General features: G+C 35.6%; 1 protein-coding gene across 2 annotated transcripts in view; it reads left to right on the forward strand.

Annotated features, from left to right (window-relative positions):
* Positions 1-24,322, forward strand: part of LOC149804337 (papilin-like) — a 469,456-nt gene that overhangs the window by 406,814 nt on the left and 38,320 nt on the right. For both annotated transcript variants that reach the window (XM_089939015.1, XM_089939025.1), the window contains exons 26-34: positions 153-329; positions 3,174-3,395; positions 6,267-6,428; positions 10,490-10,720; positions 11,599-11,823; positions 14,609-14,776; positions 16,036-16,218; positions 17,775-17,927; positions 21,101-21,130. In XM_089939015.1, coding sequence (XP_089795141.1) covers positions 153-329; positions 3,174-3,395; positions 6,267-6,428; positions 10,490-10,720; positions 11,599-11,823; positions 14,609-14,776; positions 16,036-16,218; positions 17,775-17,927; positions 21,101-21,130 — 1,551 coding nt within the window. The remainder of the gene's footprint in view (positions 1-152; positions 330-3,173; positions 3,396-6,266; positions 6,429-10,489; positions 10,721-11,598; positions 11,824-14,608; positions 14,777-16,035; positions 16,219-17,774; positions 17,928-21,100; positions 21,131-24,322) is intronic.

Here is a 24,322-nt window from a genome sequence, read left to right on the forward strand (position 1 = left end):
CAAGCTAGACAATCTAAGTGAATTGGTGATAAGACCATAATTTGAATTAATTAGGAGCGACAAACCGTATGTTTGTTACATCTATTTTAGTCATGAAGCATCTTCATACTTGTATTGAATGTGAATTTGCAACAGCTTTTCTTTTAATACAGCTGAGGATATCTGCAGACTCCCCCTAAAGACCCCCTGTAATGACAACACAGGCCTGCAGTATTGGTACTATGACTACAATGAGGGTGTGTGCCGTGAGGTCCTAGAAGGGCAATGCAATGGCAACCAGAACAATTTTGAGAGCAAAGAGCGGTGTGAAGCTCATTGTAGCAGAGAAAGTAAGTTTTAAATACCTCCAGTTTGGTGTATGGCACAAATGCTAAATTTTAAACCTGTCATTTGTTTGGTTGAAAAGAGAAGTTTATTTTCGTGAAATCAATTTTGTTGCCACTATATTAGTATAGCAAGTATATTAGTGGCAAGTATAGCAGTCAATCTTTTCTGGTGCCAGTGGCAGGAACAACTTTGTTGTCAAGTTTTTTCTTATGTATTTCTGAAACTTCTTGATAGATTCTCATCATTCTTGGCACAAATCAAAGCTAAGCTATGACAGTACATGCTTGCCTCTTTTACCGTAATGCCATGCTACTAGCCCTTGCCTCTTTTACCTTAATGCCATGTTACTAGCACTTGCCTGTTTTACCTTAATGCCATGTTACTAGCCCTTGATACATATTCTTGTCTTGCTAGCAGCATCAATTACTTTTAAGCTCAGGCAGTTTATTCCATGACACTTTCTTCATCTTGTAACTGACCCAAGGTCACAGTAATAGATACTTGCTTCATCTTGTGACTGACCCAAGGTCACAGTAATAGATACTCTGTGTTAAGATTGTGGTTAAATATTTTAATTTACTTATATTTCCTAAAGCACTTGATGTAATCATTATGAAGCTAAGTTAATTCATTCTTTTACATGAAATGCTTTCACCTGTGACCTTAGAATTAAGGTCACAGTCATAGAAACTTTTTCCTGAGATTTTTGGTGCAAGTTTTTTAATATTATTTGATTGAATTTCCTAAACTAAAAGGTTGCTTTACTTCATGTTTGGGATGGATCATTATGAAGCTAAATGAATTCATTCTATTACATGCCTGCTTTCCCCATGGACCTATGGGTCAAGGAAAGTTTTGATTAAGGTATTAAAGTAGTTTCATTGGCTTATATTTCCTAAACCCCTTAAAGGATTTGTTTAAGTTTGGGGGGAAGCTAAGACACTTGTATGACACGTGCTCTCTCCTGGTTGATCTTGGGATCCAGGTCACTATTATAGAAATGATAAAGTTTTGATTTAAAAAAATTTTCATTTTTTCTGTCTGTCTATCCTTAAATATTTTTGTTTAAGGAGTATAATTCTCACACTGTTCATGGTATGTGTGACTCACTTTATACACATGTCAAGCAAATTGCGATGCATTTTGAACCTTAAAATTGTTACACTCAGTATTTTGATTATGTTACCATGGAAACTAAGTGTAGCATAAGTAATGCATCCTTCACAATTTGTTCCTGGAGTTCATCTCATTCAAACTTTGGACATTTAGGACTCTCCAGGTGTGTCTTTTCACTATTTTTCAATTTCCATATTTAAATGCTTTTGACCATTTGTCAGTCCATCTAATTGACAATTTCATTTTTGGAGCACAAACCCAAAATTATATAAGATATCTTCATGAAATTTGGTATACATATTAGACTAGTAGTGTAGATGCGCCTTTTGCTAATGATGTTTCTTAAGGTTCAGTCCATTTGTTTTATGGGTTTGATCCCCGGCCGAGTCATACCAAAGTCTTACAAAAATGGTACCAACAGCTGCCTCGCGTAGCACTCAGCATTAAGAGGTTAGTGTTAGGACTGGTCGGCCTGTTGTCAGGATAATATGACTGGGTGAGACATCATGCTACATGTCTGCGGCATGATGCTCCAGTGCTAGTCATCACTATAAACTGCCACACTGGAGACATCATAGCAAAATGACTGAAAAAATGTTAAAGCTACGTTAAAGATCCAAAACACACACACACACACACACACCAGTTGTTTTACATTTTCATCAATTTGTTGTGAAGTCCACATTAGTATTAAAGTAAAACATAGCAGTCATTTGAAGAGGTACAGTGAATTCCAGCAGCAAAAATGGCCTTGTGTTCTTCCACATATCAAGTAAATCAGATGCAGATAGTTAAGTCCAATCAGTAGTATAGGGCGGGGGGTGGGGGGTGGCAGGGAGGGGCAGTTGCCCAGGTGCCAGAGGTCTTGGGGCTTCCATACTACAGATGCCAGAGGTTTTGGGCCTTTACACCTGGACACATTACACCTTTAGTACACCACTGAATCCAATGTACCAATTTCAATACTGACAACATTAAAATGATATAGGGTATCAGGATATTGCCAAAACTTGACCAGTCAGAAAAAGTCATTTTGGCTTAATAAATTATGCAGAATCGTCAGATAACAGGTTTTATTTTTAGTTTACAGCATTTGTAGGTGACAAGTGGAAAGACGCAAAAGCTCTTGCAAGGCATGCAGCTGCCAATATGTCAGATATTATATGATGATAAGTAAATATGATTCAAAGAAGAGGGTAAAAATACCATAAATCACAGAAAAACAAATACTGTTGCTTGTAATATGACCCTTACAAAAGATGTAATGTTGTATACTTGCTGAATTGAATATTGAAAACAATTTGAAAGTTTGCAAATCAGTGTAATTTAGGCAGGATTAGCTACTGTATATACTTGCATATAAGTCCAACTGCAAACAACATAGACCCTGATCTGTCATTGGATAATGCACTGACAGATCAGGGTCTATGTTGTTTGTTGTATTGACTACTCCAAACAAACTGCATAGACCTGGAACTGACATTGCTTTATGCAATGGCAGATCTAGGTCTATGCAGTTTGTAGTTGGACTTGACTAATAAGTGAGCAAATATGGTAAAATGTTATCATGGTGATCCTGTGTATCAGTGGAATCCTAAATTCAGGCCCTTTTATCATGCTGATTAAAAAAATAAACTGCCAGGGGCTAGAAGAGTAAACATTTATACTTTTCTTTACATTCTTAATTTCATCATTTTTTTAAAAGCAAAACTTGATTTTCCTACTTTCAGATGTTTGCCGACCATTTACCCAAGGTGTGATTACATGTGCAGCAGCCATACCTAGATGGCTATACAATCGAGAAACCAATAAATGTGAAGAGTTTATTTATGGAGGATGTGGCGGCACTTCCAACAATTTTGCATCTAGAGATGCCTGTAGGAGAAAATGTTTGGCCCAGTCTGAACAACCAGCAGATAACCAGGCAGTAGTTAATCCTACCACAGCAGAAGGTGAGGATTATTTTTTCTCTGGCCATTTTGAGAATGCCCTTTACATCAATTTCCAGATTTTGTGTTGTCAATTTCAAGGCTTTCATATGATTACCTAATTGTCATGTAGCAGACATCTTTTGGATTAGTCGTTAACCTTTTCTTTGATCATAAAGCTATGATAGCTCAGCTGGTAGAATATCAGACAAGTACTCCAAGGGGTGCAGGTTTGATACCTGCCCAGGTTAGTCAGGGTCAGTTGCCTTGGTGGATCCATGAGAAAGGCACTTAGTTCCCATTTTCTCAGTAAGATACGACCCATAATGTGTTAAAAGTGCCATTACCCTCCCCCCATGTCAATTATTTTGATCACTAGCAAGTCAGGTGGCATTGATATTCAAAATGTCCAGAGTCCTAGGCAATGATATCACCCTTAGTGAACCTTTTGACATGATGTGCAGATTCTAATCAAAGTATATAACCCAGACTGAGATTTTTTGATGCTAGCATATGAATGAATATAATGTTGTGGGCAGCAACCTGCAGTGGACTGGCAACACATCCAAAGGGAGTCAGAGCATTTCTTTGGCCATTGGTAATTTGTTGGGGTTTGGTTGCCATTGTATCAGGTGTAATGAAAGAGCTGGAAAAAATACTGTTCAGCTTAGGCTCGTCAAATGAAGGTTTCTTTAGGGCCTTGAATCTAGCTTGTGGAAGATTCCATTGGTTTTTTTAGGGCCTTGAATCTAGCTTGTGGGAGATCCCATTGGTTTCTTTAGGGCCTTGAATCTAGCTTGTGGGAGATTCCACTGGTTTCTTTAGGGCCTTGAATCTAGCTTGTGGGAGATTCCATTGGTTTCTTTAGGGCCTTGAATCTAGCTTGTGGGAGATCCCACTGGTTTCTTTAGGGCCTTGAATCTTGCTTGTGGGACACTCCATTGGTTTCTTTACGGCCTTGAATCTAGCTTGTGGGAGATTCCATTGGTTTCTTTAGGGTCTTGAATCTAGCTTGTGGGAGATCCCATTGGTTTCTTTAGGGCCTTGAATCTAGCTTGTGGGAGATCCCATTGGTTTCTTTAGGGCCTTGAATGTAGCTTGTGGGAGATCCCATTGGTTTCTTTAGGGCCTTGAATGTAGCTTGTGGGAGATTCCATTGGTTTCTTTAGGGCCTTGAATCTAGCTTGTGGGAGATTCCATTGGTTTCTTTAGGGCCTTGAATCTAGCTTGTGGGAGATCCTGTTCACACTTCTTGTAAGTATAATAAGATATAATAAACTCTTCAACCCTTACACTTAATTAAACTTACACTTAATTTGATGCAGTTTGGTAGGTGAATTGCCTGTTAAATTTGTATGTAACATTTAAATGTTTTTTCACTTTAGGTCTAATTTTTTTGGAGTTATTGCCCCTTTTCAATCAATTTTAAATCTCCATATCATCAATTATTATAACCAGGACCCATTCAGTATACATTCACTCATAGACATTAATGTACCTTTATGGGTTTTGTTCATCAACTTCATTTTGGATAAAGTTATGGTTGGTTTGGTGCTTTTCATCACAGCAACACAGGCAGATCATTTATCACTGAGGCAATTGGAGTAAATTGCCTTGCCCAAGGACTCACCACAGTAGCTGGCCCAGGCTGGTCAGATGGTAAGATTTGAATCTGCACCCTTTTGGTCAGGAGTCAAACTCACTTTTCACTGAGCCACTGTGGCTCCTGGATAAAGTTATCACCTGTGGTAATTGACATCATAGCCATAATCAGTTTTATGATCTGCATGCAGTAATCAGTTGTGTGATCTGTATGCAGCAATCAGTTGTGTGATCTGTATGCAGCAATCAGTTGTGTGATCTGTATGAAGTAATCAGTTGTGTGATCTGTATGCATTAATCAGTTGTGTGATCTGTATGCATTAATCAGTTGTGTGACCTGTATGAAGCAATCAGTCTTATTATCAGCATGCAGTAATCAGTTGTGTGATCTGTATGCATTAATCAGTTATGTGATCTGTATACATTAATTAGTTATGTGATCTGTATGCATTAATTAGTTGTGTGATCTGTATGCATTAATCAGTTGTGTGATCTGTATGCATTAATCAGTTGTGTGATCTATATGCATTAATTAGTTGTGTGATCTGTATCCATTAATTAGTTGTCAGCATGTTACATTGTTGTATAAATTTGTACATTATGTAAGTTTTTTAAGTGAAATATGTTTGGGACATCAAACCACAAATAATACATTCTTTCCTTTAATTTTATAAATATTACGTACATGTTTGGAATTTTGTAAGACCCTGTTAACCTTAAAGGAGATCAGGTAATATTTAGCTAATTAAGTTGTACCACTTGGAAATAAGTGTTATTGTTATTATTGTTATTATTATTATTATTATTATTACAGCTGTCCTCCATTATAACACACCTCATTATAATATAGATCTAGATATTCCCACTATGGACACCAATGTATAAGAGTATGGGTTGAAATAAAACAAGGTTAAACTTAGTCTTACATCTTCATTCCCTTTCGAAAACACCATTATTTAAACAATTTTGATAGTACCCACTATATCACTGTTCAGTATATTAAGCTATTCTCATTATATTGCAGTTCTGTACATATCATGATTCTTAATATAACATTGTTTGCTGCTTAATGCTGTCATCAGTTATGGGCCCCAACTACCATGTTATAACAAGGGAGAGCTATAGTATTATTATTATTATCATTATTAATGATTATTATTATTATTATTATTATTATTATTCAGTACAACATTCTGACACAAAAATAGCGATTTTAACAAGTTATTATATATCAGCATAATTTTATGGCAAAAAAAGCCGACTTTAATATTGTATTGGATGTATTTGATGCAGAAATCTGTGCTTTGAGCCTTGAGGTTGGGAATGCACTGCCCGGCCAACAACACTGGTACTATGACAAGTTGACAGGGCAATGCAAAGAGTTTACTGGTTCCTCCGAGAATAGGAATAACTTCGCATCCAAGGAGTGGTGTGAGGGCTATTGTACCAGAGAAGGTAACTTTGCATGTTAATAATATCCAGTTTCCTTGACTACTAATAAAATAACCAAGTTCAGAGGTTAAAAACTGTTTGCATGAAGTTTCAGGGTCAGAAATGTTCATCACCAAAAAGGTTATTCCATGAATTTAAAATATGAAATGGCTTTTAATAAATGGAGAAAAAGAAAAAATATTGAGGCAAAAAGAGATAACATGGACAGACAGCAGAAAAAAAGAGTCATGACATCGGGTATTGTTAAATGTTCAGTAAAATGCAAACCTTTTGTTAAGAAGTTTAAGACATCTGAAATTTGAAATGCTCTGCTTGAAACTTCCTGTGACCTTTTTGTCCCATAATTTAGCATTTCAGTGTGGAGTCCATTGGAGTGAGGTGTCTATGTGTGGAAGATGGCAGTTCTTAATTCTGTCAGTCAACTTTCCCAAATCACACTTGGCCTTCTTTACAGCTTATTTACACAAATAATCACTAAATTCAAATATGGTAACTCCATCTGCACTGGGAGCAGCAGTGCAGGAAGACATTATAATATGAAAACATAAATTGTCAATACTCTCAAAGAAGAATCACAAAAACACATCAGTGAAATTAGCTGGCTTATGAAAATAAAAGGAAATGCCAAGAGAGAAATAACAATTTCAAAACCCTCCCCCCCACCCAGAATATAGGGAAAAACTCTATAGTCCCTCAAGCTACAGAGGAAAACTCTCTACCACACCATGTCACAAATGGCAAGAAAGGGTCTTCCTATCTCACAAAAAAGAGCTTTAGATTTCATAATACACTGGATTCTACCAAAGACAGAAAAAAACATCACAGACCATGATAATTCCAGAAAAAACACTCACATAATTAGAGACTTTGTTATTAAATATGTAAATGAAAGAGGTCTGAAACCTTGGGTTCAAGTTAAGTGTTTACCTGGGGCACAAACTGATCATATATTTGAGGCTATGAGAAAATTTAATCTTTCTCAATATGACACTGTTATAATCAATGTTGGTGGCAATGATGTAAGTAACACTGTTCATATTGACCAGACTGAACCAATTTTTATAACATCCTAAACAACATATACCTGGAAAATTCTAACTGCTCAGTCTTTTTATGCAATGCATGCCCAAGAATTGACACAGACATTCATGAGCTGAATGCTCTAATTAAATATCTGTCAGAAGTGGAATTACAAAATGGTAGACATTGAACATGGATTCGTGACCAAGTCTGGATTAGTTCTGGAACACTTAATGGCAAAAGACAGAATTCATCTAAATAAGAAGGGTCTGTCACACTTTCTCAATGCTGTAAATGAGATTTTCCCAATACTAAAGGAAAACCAGAACCTTCAAAACATCCTATAAGATCTGCTAAGCGAAGTTCACCCTGTGATGACAGAATGCAAATTGATGATACCCCACTGAGTGGTGATGTCCATGGAATTACCTCTGGTACAATCCCATTTAGTGCCTACAGATACCCCACTGAGTGATGATGTTCATGGAATTACCTCTGGTGCAATCCCATTAAGTGCCTACAGATACCCCACAGAGTGATGATGTTCATGGAATTACCTCAGGTGCAATCCCATTAAGTGCCTACAGATACCCCACTGAGTGATGATGTTCATGGAATTACCTCTGGTGCAATCCCATTAAGTCCCTACAGATACCCCACTGAGTGATGATGTTCATGGAATTACCTCAGGTGCAATCCCATTAAGTGCCTACAGATACCCCACTGAGTGATGATGTCCATGGAATTACCTCTGGTGCAATCCCATTAAGTCCCTACAGATACCCCACTGAGTGATGAAGTTCATGGAATTACCTCAGGTGCAATCCCATTAAGTGCCTACAGATACCCCACTGAGTGATGATGTTCATGGAATTACCTCTGGTGCAATCCCATTAAGTCCCTACAGATACCCCACTGAGTGATGATGTTCATGGAATTACCTCTGGTGCAATCCCATTAAGTGCCTACAAATACCCCACAGAGTGATGATGTTCATGGAATTACCTCAGGTGCAATCCCATTAAGTCCCTACAGATACCCCACAGAGTGATGATGTTCATGGAATTACCTCAGGTGCAATCCCATTAAGTGCCTACAGATACCCCACTGAGTGATGATGTTCATGGAATTACCTCTGGTGCAATCCCATTAAGTGCCTACAAATACCCCACAGAGTGATGATGTTCATGGAATTACCTCAGGTGCAATCCCATTAAGTGCCTACAGATACCCCACTGAGTGATGATGTTCATGGAATTACCTCTGGTGCAATCCCATTAAGTGCCTACAGATACCCCACTGAGTGATGATGTTCATGGAATTACCTCAGGTGCAATCCCATTAAGTGACCATAATGTCGTAACTGCTACTGACATAACTGTTGAATGTTTCAAGAGTCATTGAAAAATCTTATATATATTTGCACAAATGTCATTGTAGAAAGCCTCATGGAACTTCTTCTTTAAATAAAATCATTATTATTATTATTATTATTATTATTAAAAGTTCTTGTCTTAAGAATAGACTTATTTCAAGTTAACATACATTAATAGGTCTTGATTCTTTAGCATAAAATGTGAGTGGGATATCGTTGCCATGTTCTTTGTAAAACCATTAAAAAATGTTGTAATTTAAATCTTGGTACAAACATCAGTTGGAATTTAGAATCATCACTTTCCATTTACAGCATCTTCCCACTGCTGTGGAATATTCTTATCTGTTATGATGTTTATTTGGATCCTATATTAAATGTTTTAGCAAGAACTCATCCCATTGTTGTTTTGTCGAATAACTTTTACTTTTTGATCTAAAGTTAATATTGCCTATTTACATGATGACATGTCAAAGTTTTTTGTCATGATTTATTCCTATACTGCTCATTGTACTGCAGTTTAATCATGCAGGCAAAACTTTTGTTGAGTAAACAAAATACCATTTTTATAAAGGAGTGATAAATATACAGTTTCAAATGATTTTTCAGCCTTTGCCTGGTACCCTGTTTTGTTCAAAGTTTATTTTTCTTTGTGTGTTCGAAAAAGCTATATTAGCCTGTGTTGACCATGTTATGATCTTGGCAATTACCTCCAGCCTGTGTTGACCATGTTATGATCTTGGCAATTACCTCCAGCCTGTGTTGATCATGTTATGATCTTGGCAATTACCTCCAGCCTGTGTTGATCATGTTATGATCTTGGCAATTACCTCCAGCCTGTGTTGACCATGTTATGATCTTGGCAGTTACCTCCAGCCTGTGTTGACCATGTTATGATCTTGGCAATTACCTCCAGCCTGTGTTGACCATGTTGTGATCTTGGCAATTACCTTCAGCCTATGTTGACCATGTATTGATCTTGGCAATTACCTCCAGCCTGTGTTGACCATGTTATGATCTTGGCAATTACCTCCAGCCTGTGTTGACCATGTTATGATCTTGGCAATTACCTCCAGTCACAATCACTAAAGAGAACTTGAAAGCTGTGTAAAGCCCAGTACTTGACCACAACATTAAGACCATTTCCTGTAAACATTGACATTTGTAGATAATTATATAATATTAACCATAGTGGCATAATGTACCTTTATGAACACTTCTCTCAGTAATGAAAACCGAACATTGGGAAACAGACATCAGAAAATATTATTGGGTTACCATCCTTACCAAATAAATAAAATTTTGGTTTAGGACACATATTAGATAAAATGTGGCTGCTTGTGAAAGATAAATTTGACATTTTGGCCTAAAATGCTGTTTGGATGCTTCATCAGACTGGTGACCACCCATGAGGGATACTTTTGTATGCAAACTAATCAATGCTGAGAAAACTGGCTGAGTGTGTAGAGAAGGTAGCTGGTGGTGGTGGTGGTGGTGGTGGTGGTGCTGGTGGTGGTGGTGGCTGTATAAGGGGGCGGGGACTGTATTACTTTTGTGGAAATTGAATTGAAATATTTAATATGTGCATGTACTTTTGACACCTTTTTTATTTACTGAAAGATAAAATGTAGTTTAAATAGTACATATATATATTTTAATTTTTTACCTACAGTTGTGTGCCAAGAATTTGTGGAACCCGAGATCAGTTGCTATGCCTATATTCCAAGATGGCGCTACAATCCCAGAATTGGCAGGTGTGAATACTTCGTGTATGGAGGTTGTGGTGGCAGCATTAACAATTTTGGGCGGGAAGAGGACTGTACCAGGAAGTGTGTCCACCAAAAAACACCAGTCAGAGAACCAAGCAGTGAAGTGGGGGTCTCTCGTTACAACTCATGGCATGGTGATTAAATGATAACTTAATAATAATGATAATGAGTGGTCCACTCAGTGCAATATTTTTCATTAGCACATCAGTTAAAGCTTCATGTTGTCAATAGATACTGATCTCATGGAACTCTGAAACGTTTCACCTCCGCTTCTGGAACAAAATGATTAATGATGAATAGAAACCTGAAAAGTTGTAAATTTCAAAGAGTCATTTAGCAAAGTGGACAATGCTATTTTGTATCAGAAATACTGAATCTGTCAGCCCATGTTGTCAAATTTCCTCTGTAAGATTAATGGCACATTTCCTAAATCAAGAATTCATTTTCATTCAGTTTGAAGTGGGCAATTTTCATATTTTCATTAAATTTTAAGTGGTGGGTTTTCACAATTCGCTCTTTAAAGCATGTGTTTAAATTTGGAACAAAAGACTTCATTGATTGTAAATGCTGTCATTCCACCCCCCTCATCCATCCACCAAAATTAAAAGTACTTTAGAACTGAGCAGTTTTAAAAATTACAATGTGTCTATTTGTCCCCAGATATCTAATTACTATGTGTCTATTTGTCCCCAGATATCTTATTACAATGTGTCTATTTGTCCCCAGATATCTGCAAACTTCAGGCATTACAATGTGTCTATTTGTCCCCAGATATCTAATTACAATGTCTATTTGTCCCCAGATATCTGCAAACTTCAAGCATTACAATGTGTCTATTTGTCCCCACATATCTAATTACAATGTGTCTATTTGTCCCCAGATATCTAATTACAATGTGTCTATTTGTTCCCAGATATCTAATTACAATGTGTCTATTTGTCCCCAGATATCTAATTACATTGTGTCTATTTGTCCCCAGATATCTAATTACAATGTGTCTATTTGTCACCAGATATCTGCAAACTTCAAGCGGATGTTGGACCATGTGCTAATTATGGAAGGAAGTGGCACTACAATGCTTTGACCAAAGAGTGTGAGGAGTTTACTTATGGTGGGTGCCTCGGCAATCACAACAATTTCGAGAGCAGGGAACAATGTAAGATGTACTGTGACCAATCCCAAGTCAGAGAGTCACAGGTCGAAGTAGCGCCTGGGAGTGGTTCCATCCAAGGAGTTGGTATGTGATTGATTTTATTTATCTTATTTCTGTTCTAGAACAAATCCTAATTTGCAGCACATAAACCTGATAGTTCTGATGTTAGTAGGATATGGTTTTTGAAGTATAGGAAATTGAAGAACTTTAGAAACACAACTGATATCTGAGGGGCATTCATTCAACCTTCCATTGCTGGGATGCCATCTTTTATTAGCAGAGTTATTACAAGTTTTTAACGAAAATTCTGCATTCTGAATTATAGTAAAGAGAAAAAAAATATGATTTATTTCAGCCTTGACATGATAGACTGGAACACAGGCCTTGGTTTTCCTCTGTAGAAGACAAGGTGCATTTAACATCATTATGTGACAGTGTAAATGGAAAATTACAGCAGACATGAAAAGGGCTCCTAGAAGCAAAGAAATTATGAGGAAAATTACTGTGTTCTTCAATAGACTTTGGAATTTATCCTTCCCTAATGCAGGCACTTTGAAATGCATATTTTGGAAATGCCAAAAGACTCAATGCAGGCATTTGCTATCAAACAGTGTTTGCACTGATTTGAATTTTTAAGTTGTAAATATGGTTTGGTTCAAGGTAAGGTCAACTCATTAAGGCCTGGAAGTAATTTAAATTTTCACTTAAGATAGGTGTAGAAAAGAAAGTTTTCTTGCTATTTCCAATATAATCCAGGATTTCTGAAGTTGTTGGATGGCTATCAGGCCTGCACATGAGCAATTTCTTCTTTTTTAATTTTTCTTATTGGACCCAAGGTTTTTCTTAGCATGTCCCCTTTTACCTCAGATCTTGAAGTTACCTATTTTTTGTGACGGTTCTTCTATCCATGTGAAATTTGGTCAGGTCTGCTTTAGATCCAGTGAGAAGTCTAAAATCTGGACAAAAATTATGGTCTGGAACTGCTGATTGATTGAACAAAGAAATTCTATTCTCAGAAATGCTTCTTTTTAGATGTAATTTTAGAAATTATTTTTCATTTGTGTAAAGGTACATACTTGTTCTTTTCTCTAATACCACCCTCTTGAGTATATTCTGAGCTGTCACAGACTGGTACATGACTCAGAATGTAATCTTTACTTCATATCTGTTTAGCAGCATTGATGAAGCCAATGGAACAGAGCTACTCGACCAGTTGCATTCATGATCAGGACCAAGATCTGATGCAGCTGTTGCAGCCATATTGCTTGCTGTATTACTTTTAGTCAGAGTTTAAGATAAGATAAGAATTCTTTATTCAGACTACATAGTCCATACATCTAAATTAAAATACAGATATAAAATAAAGCATTTGAAATATAAAAGATCATGTATATCTTATGTACACATCTACAACAATGTCCTGCATTGTTAAGAATGAAATTAAGTGGCGCATTTAGAGAGTAATTTGTTCCGTCTACTAATAATATGAGAATTTAAATGAATGTTATAGTTCCAAAGAGATTTCAATATACAGTTCTTACTATTAGCTATTCTTCTCATCATCGAGAATGCATACTTTCTCACTACCAAATCAAAACTGAATATGTTTACAAACATGTTGGAGGCACAGTTGTTCCATCTTGGACGACCTAATAGAAACATGTTGGCAGCACAGTTGTTCCATCTTGGAGGGCCTAATAGAAACATGTTGGAGGCACAGTTGTTGATCTTGGAGGGCCTAATACAAACATGTTGGAGGCACAGTTGTTCCATCTTGGAGGGCCTAATACAAACATGTTGGAGGCACAGTTGTTCCATCTTGGAGGGCCTAATACAAACATGTTGGAGGCACAGTTGTTCCATCTTGGAGGGCCTAATACAAACATGTTGGAGACACAGTTGTTCCATCTTGGAGGGCCTAATACAAACATGTTGGAGGCACAGTTGTTCCATCTTGGAGGGCCTAATACAAACATGTTGGAGGCACAGTTGTTCCATCTTGGAGGGCCTAATACAAACATGTTGGAGCACAGTTTGTTCCATCTTGGAGGGCCTAATACAAACATGTTGGAGCACAGTTGTTCCATCTTTGAGGGCCTAATACAAACATGTTGGAGCACAGTTGTTCCATCTTTGAGGGCCTAATACAAACATGTTGGAGCACAGTTGTTCCATCTTTGAGGGCCTAATAGAAAATGATTACTACTATAACCAATAACTAGTTTTCTTTTCATACATTCACTAAAGTTTCTCCACAGTGGAGCACAATACATTGTGCAGCAATAATATTTGAATAATCTAATTTAGATATTCAATGAATAATTCTTAAATTTACTTAGAAGCATGTTTGTTCAAGTACACAAAAAGCTGTAATGTCTCATAATACATTCTTTAGTATTTTACTGTGATACAAATAATATATTTGCAAAAGAATAGGAAACAAGTCCACATAAATTTACTAATTCCTCTCCAGTATGGCATGAAGAAACTAATGAATAACATTAATGAAATAAATATAACAGATGTGGGAATTGGAGAAAAAAAACATATGATAGCTCACTGGATGGTATTAGGTAATGAAAGGAGTGTACAGTGGTGGATTTTGTACAACGATTTCAGTCCATATAATTTGTACACTTACCATATTTTTTCACTCATAAGTCGAGTCCAACTGTAAGCTGCACAGACCCAGATTTGCCATCACATAATATTCTTGTATTTCCTTACATTTTCATGATTATAAAGCAATTTAATGAAACTATAGTTAATGATTTAATGGATATTTGATCACTACAAACCATACTTTCTTGGTGATGGAAACTTGTTTGTTTCTTTGACTTACTTTTGCCATTTATTTTGTTGTTTCCAGAGGTGTGTCACCTGGACGTTGATGTTGGAACCTGCAATTCACAACTCCATATGTGGCACTATGACTATCCATCAGGTGTTTGCAAACAGTTTGATTACAGAGGATGTGATGGAAATGACAACCGGTTTGATACAAGAGAAGAATGTGAGGGCATCTGTAATGCTGCTGGTGCGAGACCTTTTGTATTTTTATCACAGTTAATGTGCTACTGGTATATGGGCTATTGTAATACTGGTATCTGGTATAATTATGACACAGGGGTATTTTGGTAATTGTAATACTCATATCTGGGTAATATGTGTATCTGGGGTAATTGTAATACCAGTGTGTGTGGCAATTGTAATACAGTATCTGGGTAATTGTAATACCAATATCTGGGTAATGTAATAGTGGTATCTGGGTAATTGTAATAGTTTTATCTGGGTAATTGTAATACTGGAATCTGGGGTAATTGTAACACCAGTATCTGGATAAATGTAATTCTGGTACCTGTTGTAATTGTAATGCTGGTATCTGGGGTAATTGTGATGCTGGTATCTGGGGTAATTGTAATACTGGTATCTGGGCAATACGTGTAGCTGGGGTAATTGTAGTACCAGTGTGTGGGGTAATTGTAATACAGTATCTGGGTAATTGTAACACTAATATCTGGGTAATTGTAATAGTTTTATCTGGGTAATTGTAATACTGGAAATCTGGGGTAATTGTAACACCACTATCTGGGTAACTGTAATACTGGTACCTGTTGTAATTGTAGTGCTGGTATCTGGGGTAATTGTAACGCTGGTATCTGGGGTAACTGTAATGGGTATCTGAGGTAATAGTGATGCAGAAATAAAGAGAAACTACTGAAATTTCAAAAGAGAGCAGCTTCAGTTATTCTTGATAGTGATTTAGATACACAATGAAAAACCCTTCAGTGGATTCTTTTTCAATAGAGAACTTGGCTTCAGTAGCAGTTTACTAGTCTATAAATCCTTACATGTGTTGGCTCCTGTTTATCTTAAATGTAATTTTATTTTTGAGGAAAATTATCTGCATATTATTATTATTATTATTATTATTATTATTATTATCTATGCATGATATTTATGGAGTAGGATGTATTTCCTTAAAATATTATGCAGGAAATAATAATAGCAAACATGTCTGACATTCATGATAGTCTTATGTTATTTTGTGTTATTTATTATTTCTTTATATAATTTCATAGGAGAATAAAGCATCCATTGAAAGTAATATTTGGTCAGGTGAGAAAACACAGTGATGTAAACAGTGCCTATGTTGGTGGAGTGAAATTAAAATCTAAAGATAAAGTGTGTATATTTTCATTACATTAGGAAATAATAAAAAATATCATTGGTTGTGATGAGACAGTTTACAAAAGGCAAAGTATGAATAAACACATACATAATTGATCTTTTCAGAGATTTGTCGGCAACCAGTGGTTATTGGACGATGCAGGGGTAACTTTCCTAGATATTATTTTGACATGCAAACTGGTGAGTGCAGAGAGTTTGGCTATGGAGGATGTGATGGAAACGCCAATAATTTTGCCAACAAGGAAGCATGTCAACGCAAGTGTGGTTACCTTGCGGAACAAAAGCCAAGTATGTCTTAAGAATTGTCTCCCCTTCAGTAATCAGTCATAAAGGTTTAAGATCCTCTTGAGAAAAATTGTACAAATGTTAATGATTGTACAATATACAAGTTTGGAGAAAACTTTAATATTATAAAATGCTGTTGTTGATATTATAATATACTGTTTATGACATTATAATGTATCTTGATGATATTATAAAATGCTGTTGATGATATTATAAAATGCTGTTTATGACATTATAATGTATCTTGATGATATTATAAAATGCTGTTGATGATATTATAAAATGCTGTTTATGACATTATAATGTATCTTGATGATATTATAAAATGCTGTTGATGATATTATAATATACTGTTGATGATATTATAAAATGCTGTTGATGATATTATAATGTATCTTGATGATATTATAAAATACTGTTGATGATATTATAAAATGCTGTTTATGACATTATAATGTATCTTGATGATATTATAAAATGCTGTTTATGATATTATAAAATGCTGTTTATGATATTATAAAATGCTGTTTGATTTTTTAAAATACTGTTGATGATATTATAAAATACTGTTGATGATATTATAAAATAATGTTTATGATATTATAAAATAATGTTGATGATATTATAAAATGCTATTATATTTAGTTGCTAGTTGGTCAAGGGTATAAGAGGTTAGAAATATATGTTAAATACCCACCATACATATAATACAATAATACTTGGCCACAAGTCATGACATAACATATTATAGATATATATATATATATATATATATATATATATATATATATATATATATATATATATATATATATATATATATATATATATATATATATATACATATATACATATAGATATATACATATATATATATATACATATTTGGGCCCAATGTCAGTTGTGAGTATCATGGTTGAGACCAGGGATGGACACAGGGCCCGGTATCAGTTGTAATCATCATAGCTGAGACCAGGAATGGATATTAGGCCCAATGTCAATTGTGATCATCCTGGCTGAAACCAAGGATGAACACAGGGCCCAGTATTAGTTGTAAGCATCATGGTTGAGTCCAGGGATGGACACAAGGCCCAATATTAGTAGTAAGCATCATGGCTGAGTCCAAGGATGGACACAGGGCCCAGTATTAGTTGTAAGCATCATGGCTGAGTCCAAGGATGGACATAAGGCCCAGTGTCAGTTTCACATAGAGATATATTATACATATTACATATTATTATTATTATTACATAATGTTGTGGGATCCGTGACCATACCCACCTTATCAAAGACCATATTATCCTGAGGTACCTTATTCTGAGGGACCACTTTAGTATTATTTCTGGAAGTGTATATCTAGTATTATATGCAATACAGAGTGTATATCTATGGCCGAATTTTATAATATTTAGGAACTTGCTATTACTGGCAGTAGTAATTCAAGGGAGGATTGACCCATACTACAAGGTGGTTGTCACTACCGGTAGTTTTTCCATGGAAGATAAATCTGACAGGAACAGAGAATTATCTACATCCAATGCTCTTTTTATTTTTCCAAGGACCTGTCATTACCAAGAATGGTTCTTGTCCCTCTGTGCCAAGTAATGTTATTGGGACCTGTGTTGAAGCATGCAGAAATGATGGTGACTGCCCTGGAGACCAAAAGTGTTGTAGTAATGGCTGTGGTCACACCTGTGTGACATCAGATGAAGGTAAGTTAAAGTAGAGGTCACTGAGTTACTATTAGAGTTTTTATCTCATCTGTGATGAATATCACCAAAAGTGATCTGGTCTTCAGGGTCTGTGTTGATCTGCCATCACAAAGCACACTGGTAGATCAGGGTCTATATTGTTGTTCTCCTTCATGCTACTAGCAAACTGCATATGCAACAACAGAGCTGGGTCTGTGCCGCATGATGTTGGATTTAAGTTATTAGCTAGTATATATAGTACTCTTTCTTATGAAGCATGTATCTATATAGGATTTCCATGGAATCTTTAAGAGTCATAATTACCATCATTAAGTCATACTCACCACCATTAAGAGTCATTCTTGCCATCATTAAGTCATATTTACCATCATTAAGAATCATTCTTGTCATGATTAAGTCATACTAACCATCATTAAGAATCATTCTTGCCATCATTAAGTCATACTAATCATCATTAAGAGTCATACTTGCCATCATCAAGTCATACTTGCCATCATTAAGAGTCATACTTACCATCATTAAGTCATACTTGCCATCATTAAGTCATACTTGCCATCATTAAGAGTCATACTTACCATCATTAAGGGTCATACCTGTCCTCATTAAGACTCATACTTGTCATTATTAAGTCATACTTGCCAACATTAAGTCATACTTACCATCATTAAGAGTCATACTTGCCATCATTAAGAGTCATACTTGCCATCATTAAGTCATACTTGCCCTCATTAAGTCATACTTACCATTATTAAGTCATACTTACCATCATTAAGAGTCATACTTACCATCATTAAGAGTCATACTTGCCATCATTAAGTCTTAATTGCCATCATTAAGAGTCATAATTGTTATCATTAAGAGTCATACTTGTTATCATTAAGAGTCATACTTACCATCATTAAGGGTCATACTTGTTATCATGAAGAGTCATACTTACCATCATTAAGAGTCATACTTGTTATCATTAAGAGTCATCCTTACCATCATTAAGGGTCATACTTGCCACCTTTACCTCATGCAAGCGCCTTTGGACACCTCTACTCCATTTGCATGGAGGCGCTTTTTGATATCTCTACTCCATTCCAATGGAAGCGTCTTTTGACAATTGCTGTAATCATCAGCCATTTTAAGCTGGTTTTTGTAGTGACTCCTTTGGGGAAAAACCCCTATTAAATACTACATTCATATCTGCGAATGACAATTACATCAGATCACGTGGTCACTGTTTATGTTCTGGTCGATATCTGCTATTTAAAGTAACTGGTTTGTAATCTCCACTCTCTAAAATGGAGGTTGCAGATTTCATTCAGTACTTACGAAGTTTTCACGATTAGAATCACAACTATGAAGGCTTGAATAACTTAGGTAAAGGCTCTGATATTGATGTAGGCAGCAATTAGTTTTTATAAATTATCAAATTCAGATGACTTAGTGATATAGATGCGGAAAAATCTTGTAAATTTCGAGTACTGAGAAATGGCAGCTACGGTTGGTCACATGGTCTCGCTGACTTGATGGTGAATGAGTTCCCTCAAGATTTTAAAGCACATAAAAAATTCTTCCGTGAAAATTAATTACACACCCATAACAATCGAACTTTACTCTTAAATTTTTCCACACATAATAGATGTGTACCAAAAATGTAAAATGGTTAAAATTGCTGTTAAACGTAACCTACACTATGTTGCTTAACAGTTAACAGGCAGGCCTATGCATATGGAGTCGAATAGGCAACAGGTGCTCTATTTATAGCACGCTGCACTTGGTAACTATGCTCCATGAGGTAAAGGGTTAAGTCATGCTTGCCATCACCAAGAATCATTCTTGCCATCATTAAGTCATACTTGCCATCATTTAGAGATATACTTGCCATCATTAAGCATGATACTTACCATGATTAAGAGGCATACTTGCCATCATTAAGTCACACTTGCCATCATTAAGTCATATTTGTCATTAAATCATACTTGGCATCATTAAGTCATACTTGCCATCATTAAATCATACTTGCCATCATTAAGAGTCATACTTACTATCATTAATAATCATACTTGCCATCATTAAGGCATACTTGCCATCATTAATGACTAGTGACCACTGATGACATTCATTGTAATTATTAAATTTCACACTTAACAGTCTCTCAATAGTTTTCTGGACCAGATTTCCCCTGGAATTACTTTGTATTTGTGAAGAATGGACTCCATGTATCAGCATTAAAATTAGCAAAACAACTATGCTCTACCTAGAAAGAGGTTTAAACTTCATTTTATTATAGTGGGCTTTTCAAGAGAACAGTCTGCTGATTTGGGTTAGAAACTTGAAATCCATCTTAACTAACTTGGATCTTTTTATTATTTTTAACACCTTTGTACAACATTTCCACATTTGGCCTTAAACTCACCAGATTTAAACCATATGGTATTAATTAACAGACTGCTCCGGTGACCTAGTGGTTAGAGTGTCCGCCTCAGATGCGGAAGGTCATGGGTTCGATCCCTGGACGAGTCATACCAAAGACATAAAAATGGTACTACCAGCTGCATCACTTGGCACTCAGCATTAAGAAGTTAGTGTTAGGACTGGTTGGCCTGTTGTCAGGATAATGTGACTGGGTGGGACATCATACTACATGTCTGCAGCATGATGCCTCAGTGCTAGACATCATTATAAACTGCCACACTCCAGATATCATAGTGATATGACTGAAAAATTGTCAAAGCTACATTACAAATCCAAATCACATACACACACACATTAATTAACAGCTTGTTGTTTTCACATGTTAGGTTTAAAATACACAGCCACACATCATTGTACTGGTATAAAAGTTCAGGCCACCAGAAGACTGGTCACCACCGTTTCTGTAATGATCATGTAAAAATTCTGTTTTTCTGTCATAAATCTTTTCAGAATCTTGTATTTTTCAAAAGCAGTAGATTTAATCTTTGAAACAGTATGTGTGGTAGATGAGGTTTAAAGTGGTAATATTGTCCTACACCGGTAGAATCACACGTATGTATTTTCTAGCTAACTTAAAGATGGACTTGACATAAAAAGGGGACTATTGTCCCAAAAAGTAATGGAATATTTAACTTATTATTGCATAGATTTTTCATGCTTTGCAACAGAATTTCACATTCATGTGAAATAAGATTTTGTATTCTTTTCAGCAATCGTAAAGAAAACTGTTGGAGGAAATGGTATGTATAACCAAAACCACATATATACACCTGCATATGCCGGGCTTTCTTTAAGTGCCTGTAGCTAGGTTATTTAACAGCCTAAATCTCCCAGTGCAACAAGCAACTTTTTGACTGCCCCTTTACAACACTGAAGGAACACCCCCAAACCCCACTCTTCCTTTAAAATCTTTACCTGCTATTTCCAATTTTATAGAAGGCCTTGACATATTTAATGATGTGTTTTTTTCATTCATTTATAAATAAGCCAATGAGCTGGTGTTAGAACAATAACAACATAGAGCAAATAATTATTATTTGCATTTATAACACAAACTGGGATTGGATAACTTACTTCATTTTATGAAGGCTTTCCTACCAAGAATATGACATAACGTATTAAACATGAAGATTGATTATAATGACATAAATTAGTTTTTACAGTTATGGATAGACAAAAAAATGTGTACAATTTGAAACAAAGTGTATAAATTTAACCTTTTTTGTATGGATAGCAAGACAGTACATGTACTGTATGCATGCATTTTACATATAATAGATTACATATGTTAAGAAATAGTTATATTGATTGGTACAAAAGTGGAAAAGTGGATTTTCAGCTTACAGTATTGAAACCTGATATTTTTATACTTAAATCTTAAGCCAGTCATATTATGGTGCTGCTAATTGGTTCCATCCTAACATCCATACCTTTGTCTGTCCATTAACTTTTGCTTGTCCAGTCCATAATTTTATAACAGTTGGAGAGATTTTCATGAAATTTTGCCCAAGTATGTATCATGACAATGTGTTATTTGTCATTGCCTCAATGTCAAGTTTGTTTTGAACCTAAACTTATGCTCAGCAATTGGGCGCATGTGCTTTATAAACATAACTGTAGTTTGCACTTGAGCAACATTCCTACTTTCAGAGATTTGTTTGTAACAACAGCCATATCTTAAACCCTATTTCACCTACAGCCATCAAGCATTGTATCTTGATGCATTTTGCTCTTGACAATCCTTCTTTAAACTGGTTTAGATCATACCTAAACCAAAGGTCTCAACAAGTAAGCATTGGCAGTATTAGCTCTCAAACTCGCACTATTCATTCAGGAGTCCCTCAAGGCTCAGTTTTGGGCCCTCTCCTATTCCTTATCTATATCAATAATCTACCATTAAATAATGAATCCACAAACACAGATTTGTTTGCAGACGATGCAACCTTGTATATATCTAGTTCTGATACTGAAGTTATCCAAAAGAAATTAAACTCAGACCTTATTAGAGTACAAAACTGGGCACAACAAAATAGGATGGTAATTAATGAAGGTAAAACAAAATGTATGATTTTGGGGACATCACAAAAGCTACACAAGTCAGGGAACCCAAAACTGTCTCTTGCAATAAATAATCATCCATTAGAAAATGTCAAACATGAAAGGCTTGTAGGTGTGTCTGTAGATAATAATTTATTATGGAATGACCATATTGATAAGCTTTGTAAAACACTGTCATCCCAAATTGCCCTTCTCAGCAGAATCAAGAAATATTTACCTATGGAAACTCGCAATCTATACTACAAGTCATATATTCTTCCAACAATGGATTATTGTTCTAATGTATGGGGAAACTGTGCCAAATCTGAGCTTGACAGGATTTATAAACTTCAGAAACGAGCAGCACGTGTAATTTTAGATGCATCTGTTGATCATCCCTCAAAAGCATTATTTACAGAACTCAAATGGTTCACAATATATGACAGAATATATTTTCACAAGGCAGTTCTTTTATATAAATGTCTACATGGAACTGCACCAGAGTATCTTCAAGACTTATTCAGGCCTTTTTCAGCACAATACCAGTTGAGATCAATATCACATGGAAACCTTCTAATACCAAAACCAAGAACAGAGCAATTTAAAAAGAGTTTTCAATACTCTGGTACAGTTCTGTGGAATAAGCTTCCACTACATGTAAAATCTGCTGAAAATATTAGAGTATTTAAGAAAAGATATCATGAGCATGTATGTGTTTCTAATAGATAATGGAATTTAGTATTTTTATACTAAACATGTTAAAATAAACAGTAATTATTGCCATCTTCATATAATGTGCATTGTTATACTCTCCTTAAGAGGGCCTCAAGGGAGAATAGTCCTTGACTAATGAGTCACCCTCTATAAATAAAGCATTATTATTATTATTATTATTATTATCAATAGCAAGCCACATTGATCTAATTTTCACATTGGATAAACTTTTGTACTTTCAAAAAGGTTGGTCCAAAACACCATCTTTGGCATAAGAAACCCTTACACCCAACAATCCTTATATAGTGACTCAGCTTTACAAACACCATCTACCAATGCAGAATTAGGTCTCTGTGACCCATTCTTCTTGCTTCTTCCCATGCCAACTGAGTTGCAAAGGGACATAACATCATGGTCATTTTATAGTTGGTTTGTTACACATTCATCACACAATCTTATCTTGTAGCTTATTTCACCTACAGTTATCATATATGTTTTGTGTATGCATTGTAGAAAGAATAACTCATCCATACCAAAAGTGGGCAATTGTGACCTATTTTTCATAGGAATCATTGTTATATTTGTGTTTTCAGAGGCTTATTCAATGTTTCAGCCATTTCACCTCATATCTTTAACATGAGATGCCATTATATCAATTAATCTTTACACATGACACATCTTTACAAACACTAAATAAGAGTGCAGAAAGTGGGTTGCTGTGACCAACTTTTCATGCATGAATTGAAGAATAAGTGTTTGGCCTGTATCATATTTTAATGCTGTTTCTCTAGTTCTCATAAAGTATAACATTCTTCTGCAGTACTTTACAACCATTATTAGGTCACTGTGACCAGCTTTTATTCTTAACTGATTAACTTCATTACTGTAATTGATTTTACTTGATATCTTTAACACTGTTAGCTCTAAACTTGTGAACCTTACTTTGTTGACTTAATGCAACTTATTGAGTTGTAAATTGCAGTACAGAAGTGGTTCACTGTGAACAAATGTAGGTCACTTTGACCTGCCTATGATGTCTGAGAAGCTTTTCAGCTACTATACATTTTAACATTTGACACTCTTTATCTTTTACTCATCTCTGTTGAGTTTGTTGAGTGGGATGATGTAGCCTATATTTCTGCTCCTGTTAATGTGTATAACAGATTTGCATGTAGATTGAA

Source organism: Sinohyriopsis cumingii, chromosome 2 (assembly GCF_028554795.1).
Source record: "Sinohyriopsis cumingii isolate HCF-2022 chromosome 2, ASM2855479v2, whole genome shotgun sequence".
Classification (NCBI taxonomy): Eukaryota; Metazoa; Mollusca; class Bivalvia; order Unionida; family Unionidae; genus Sinohyriopsis; species Sinohyriopsis cumingii.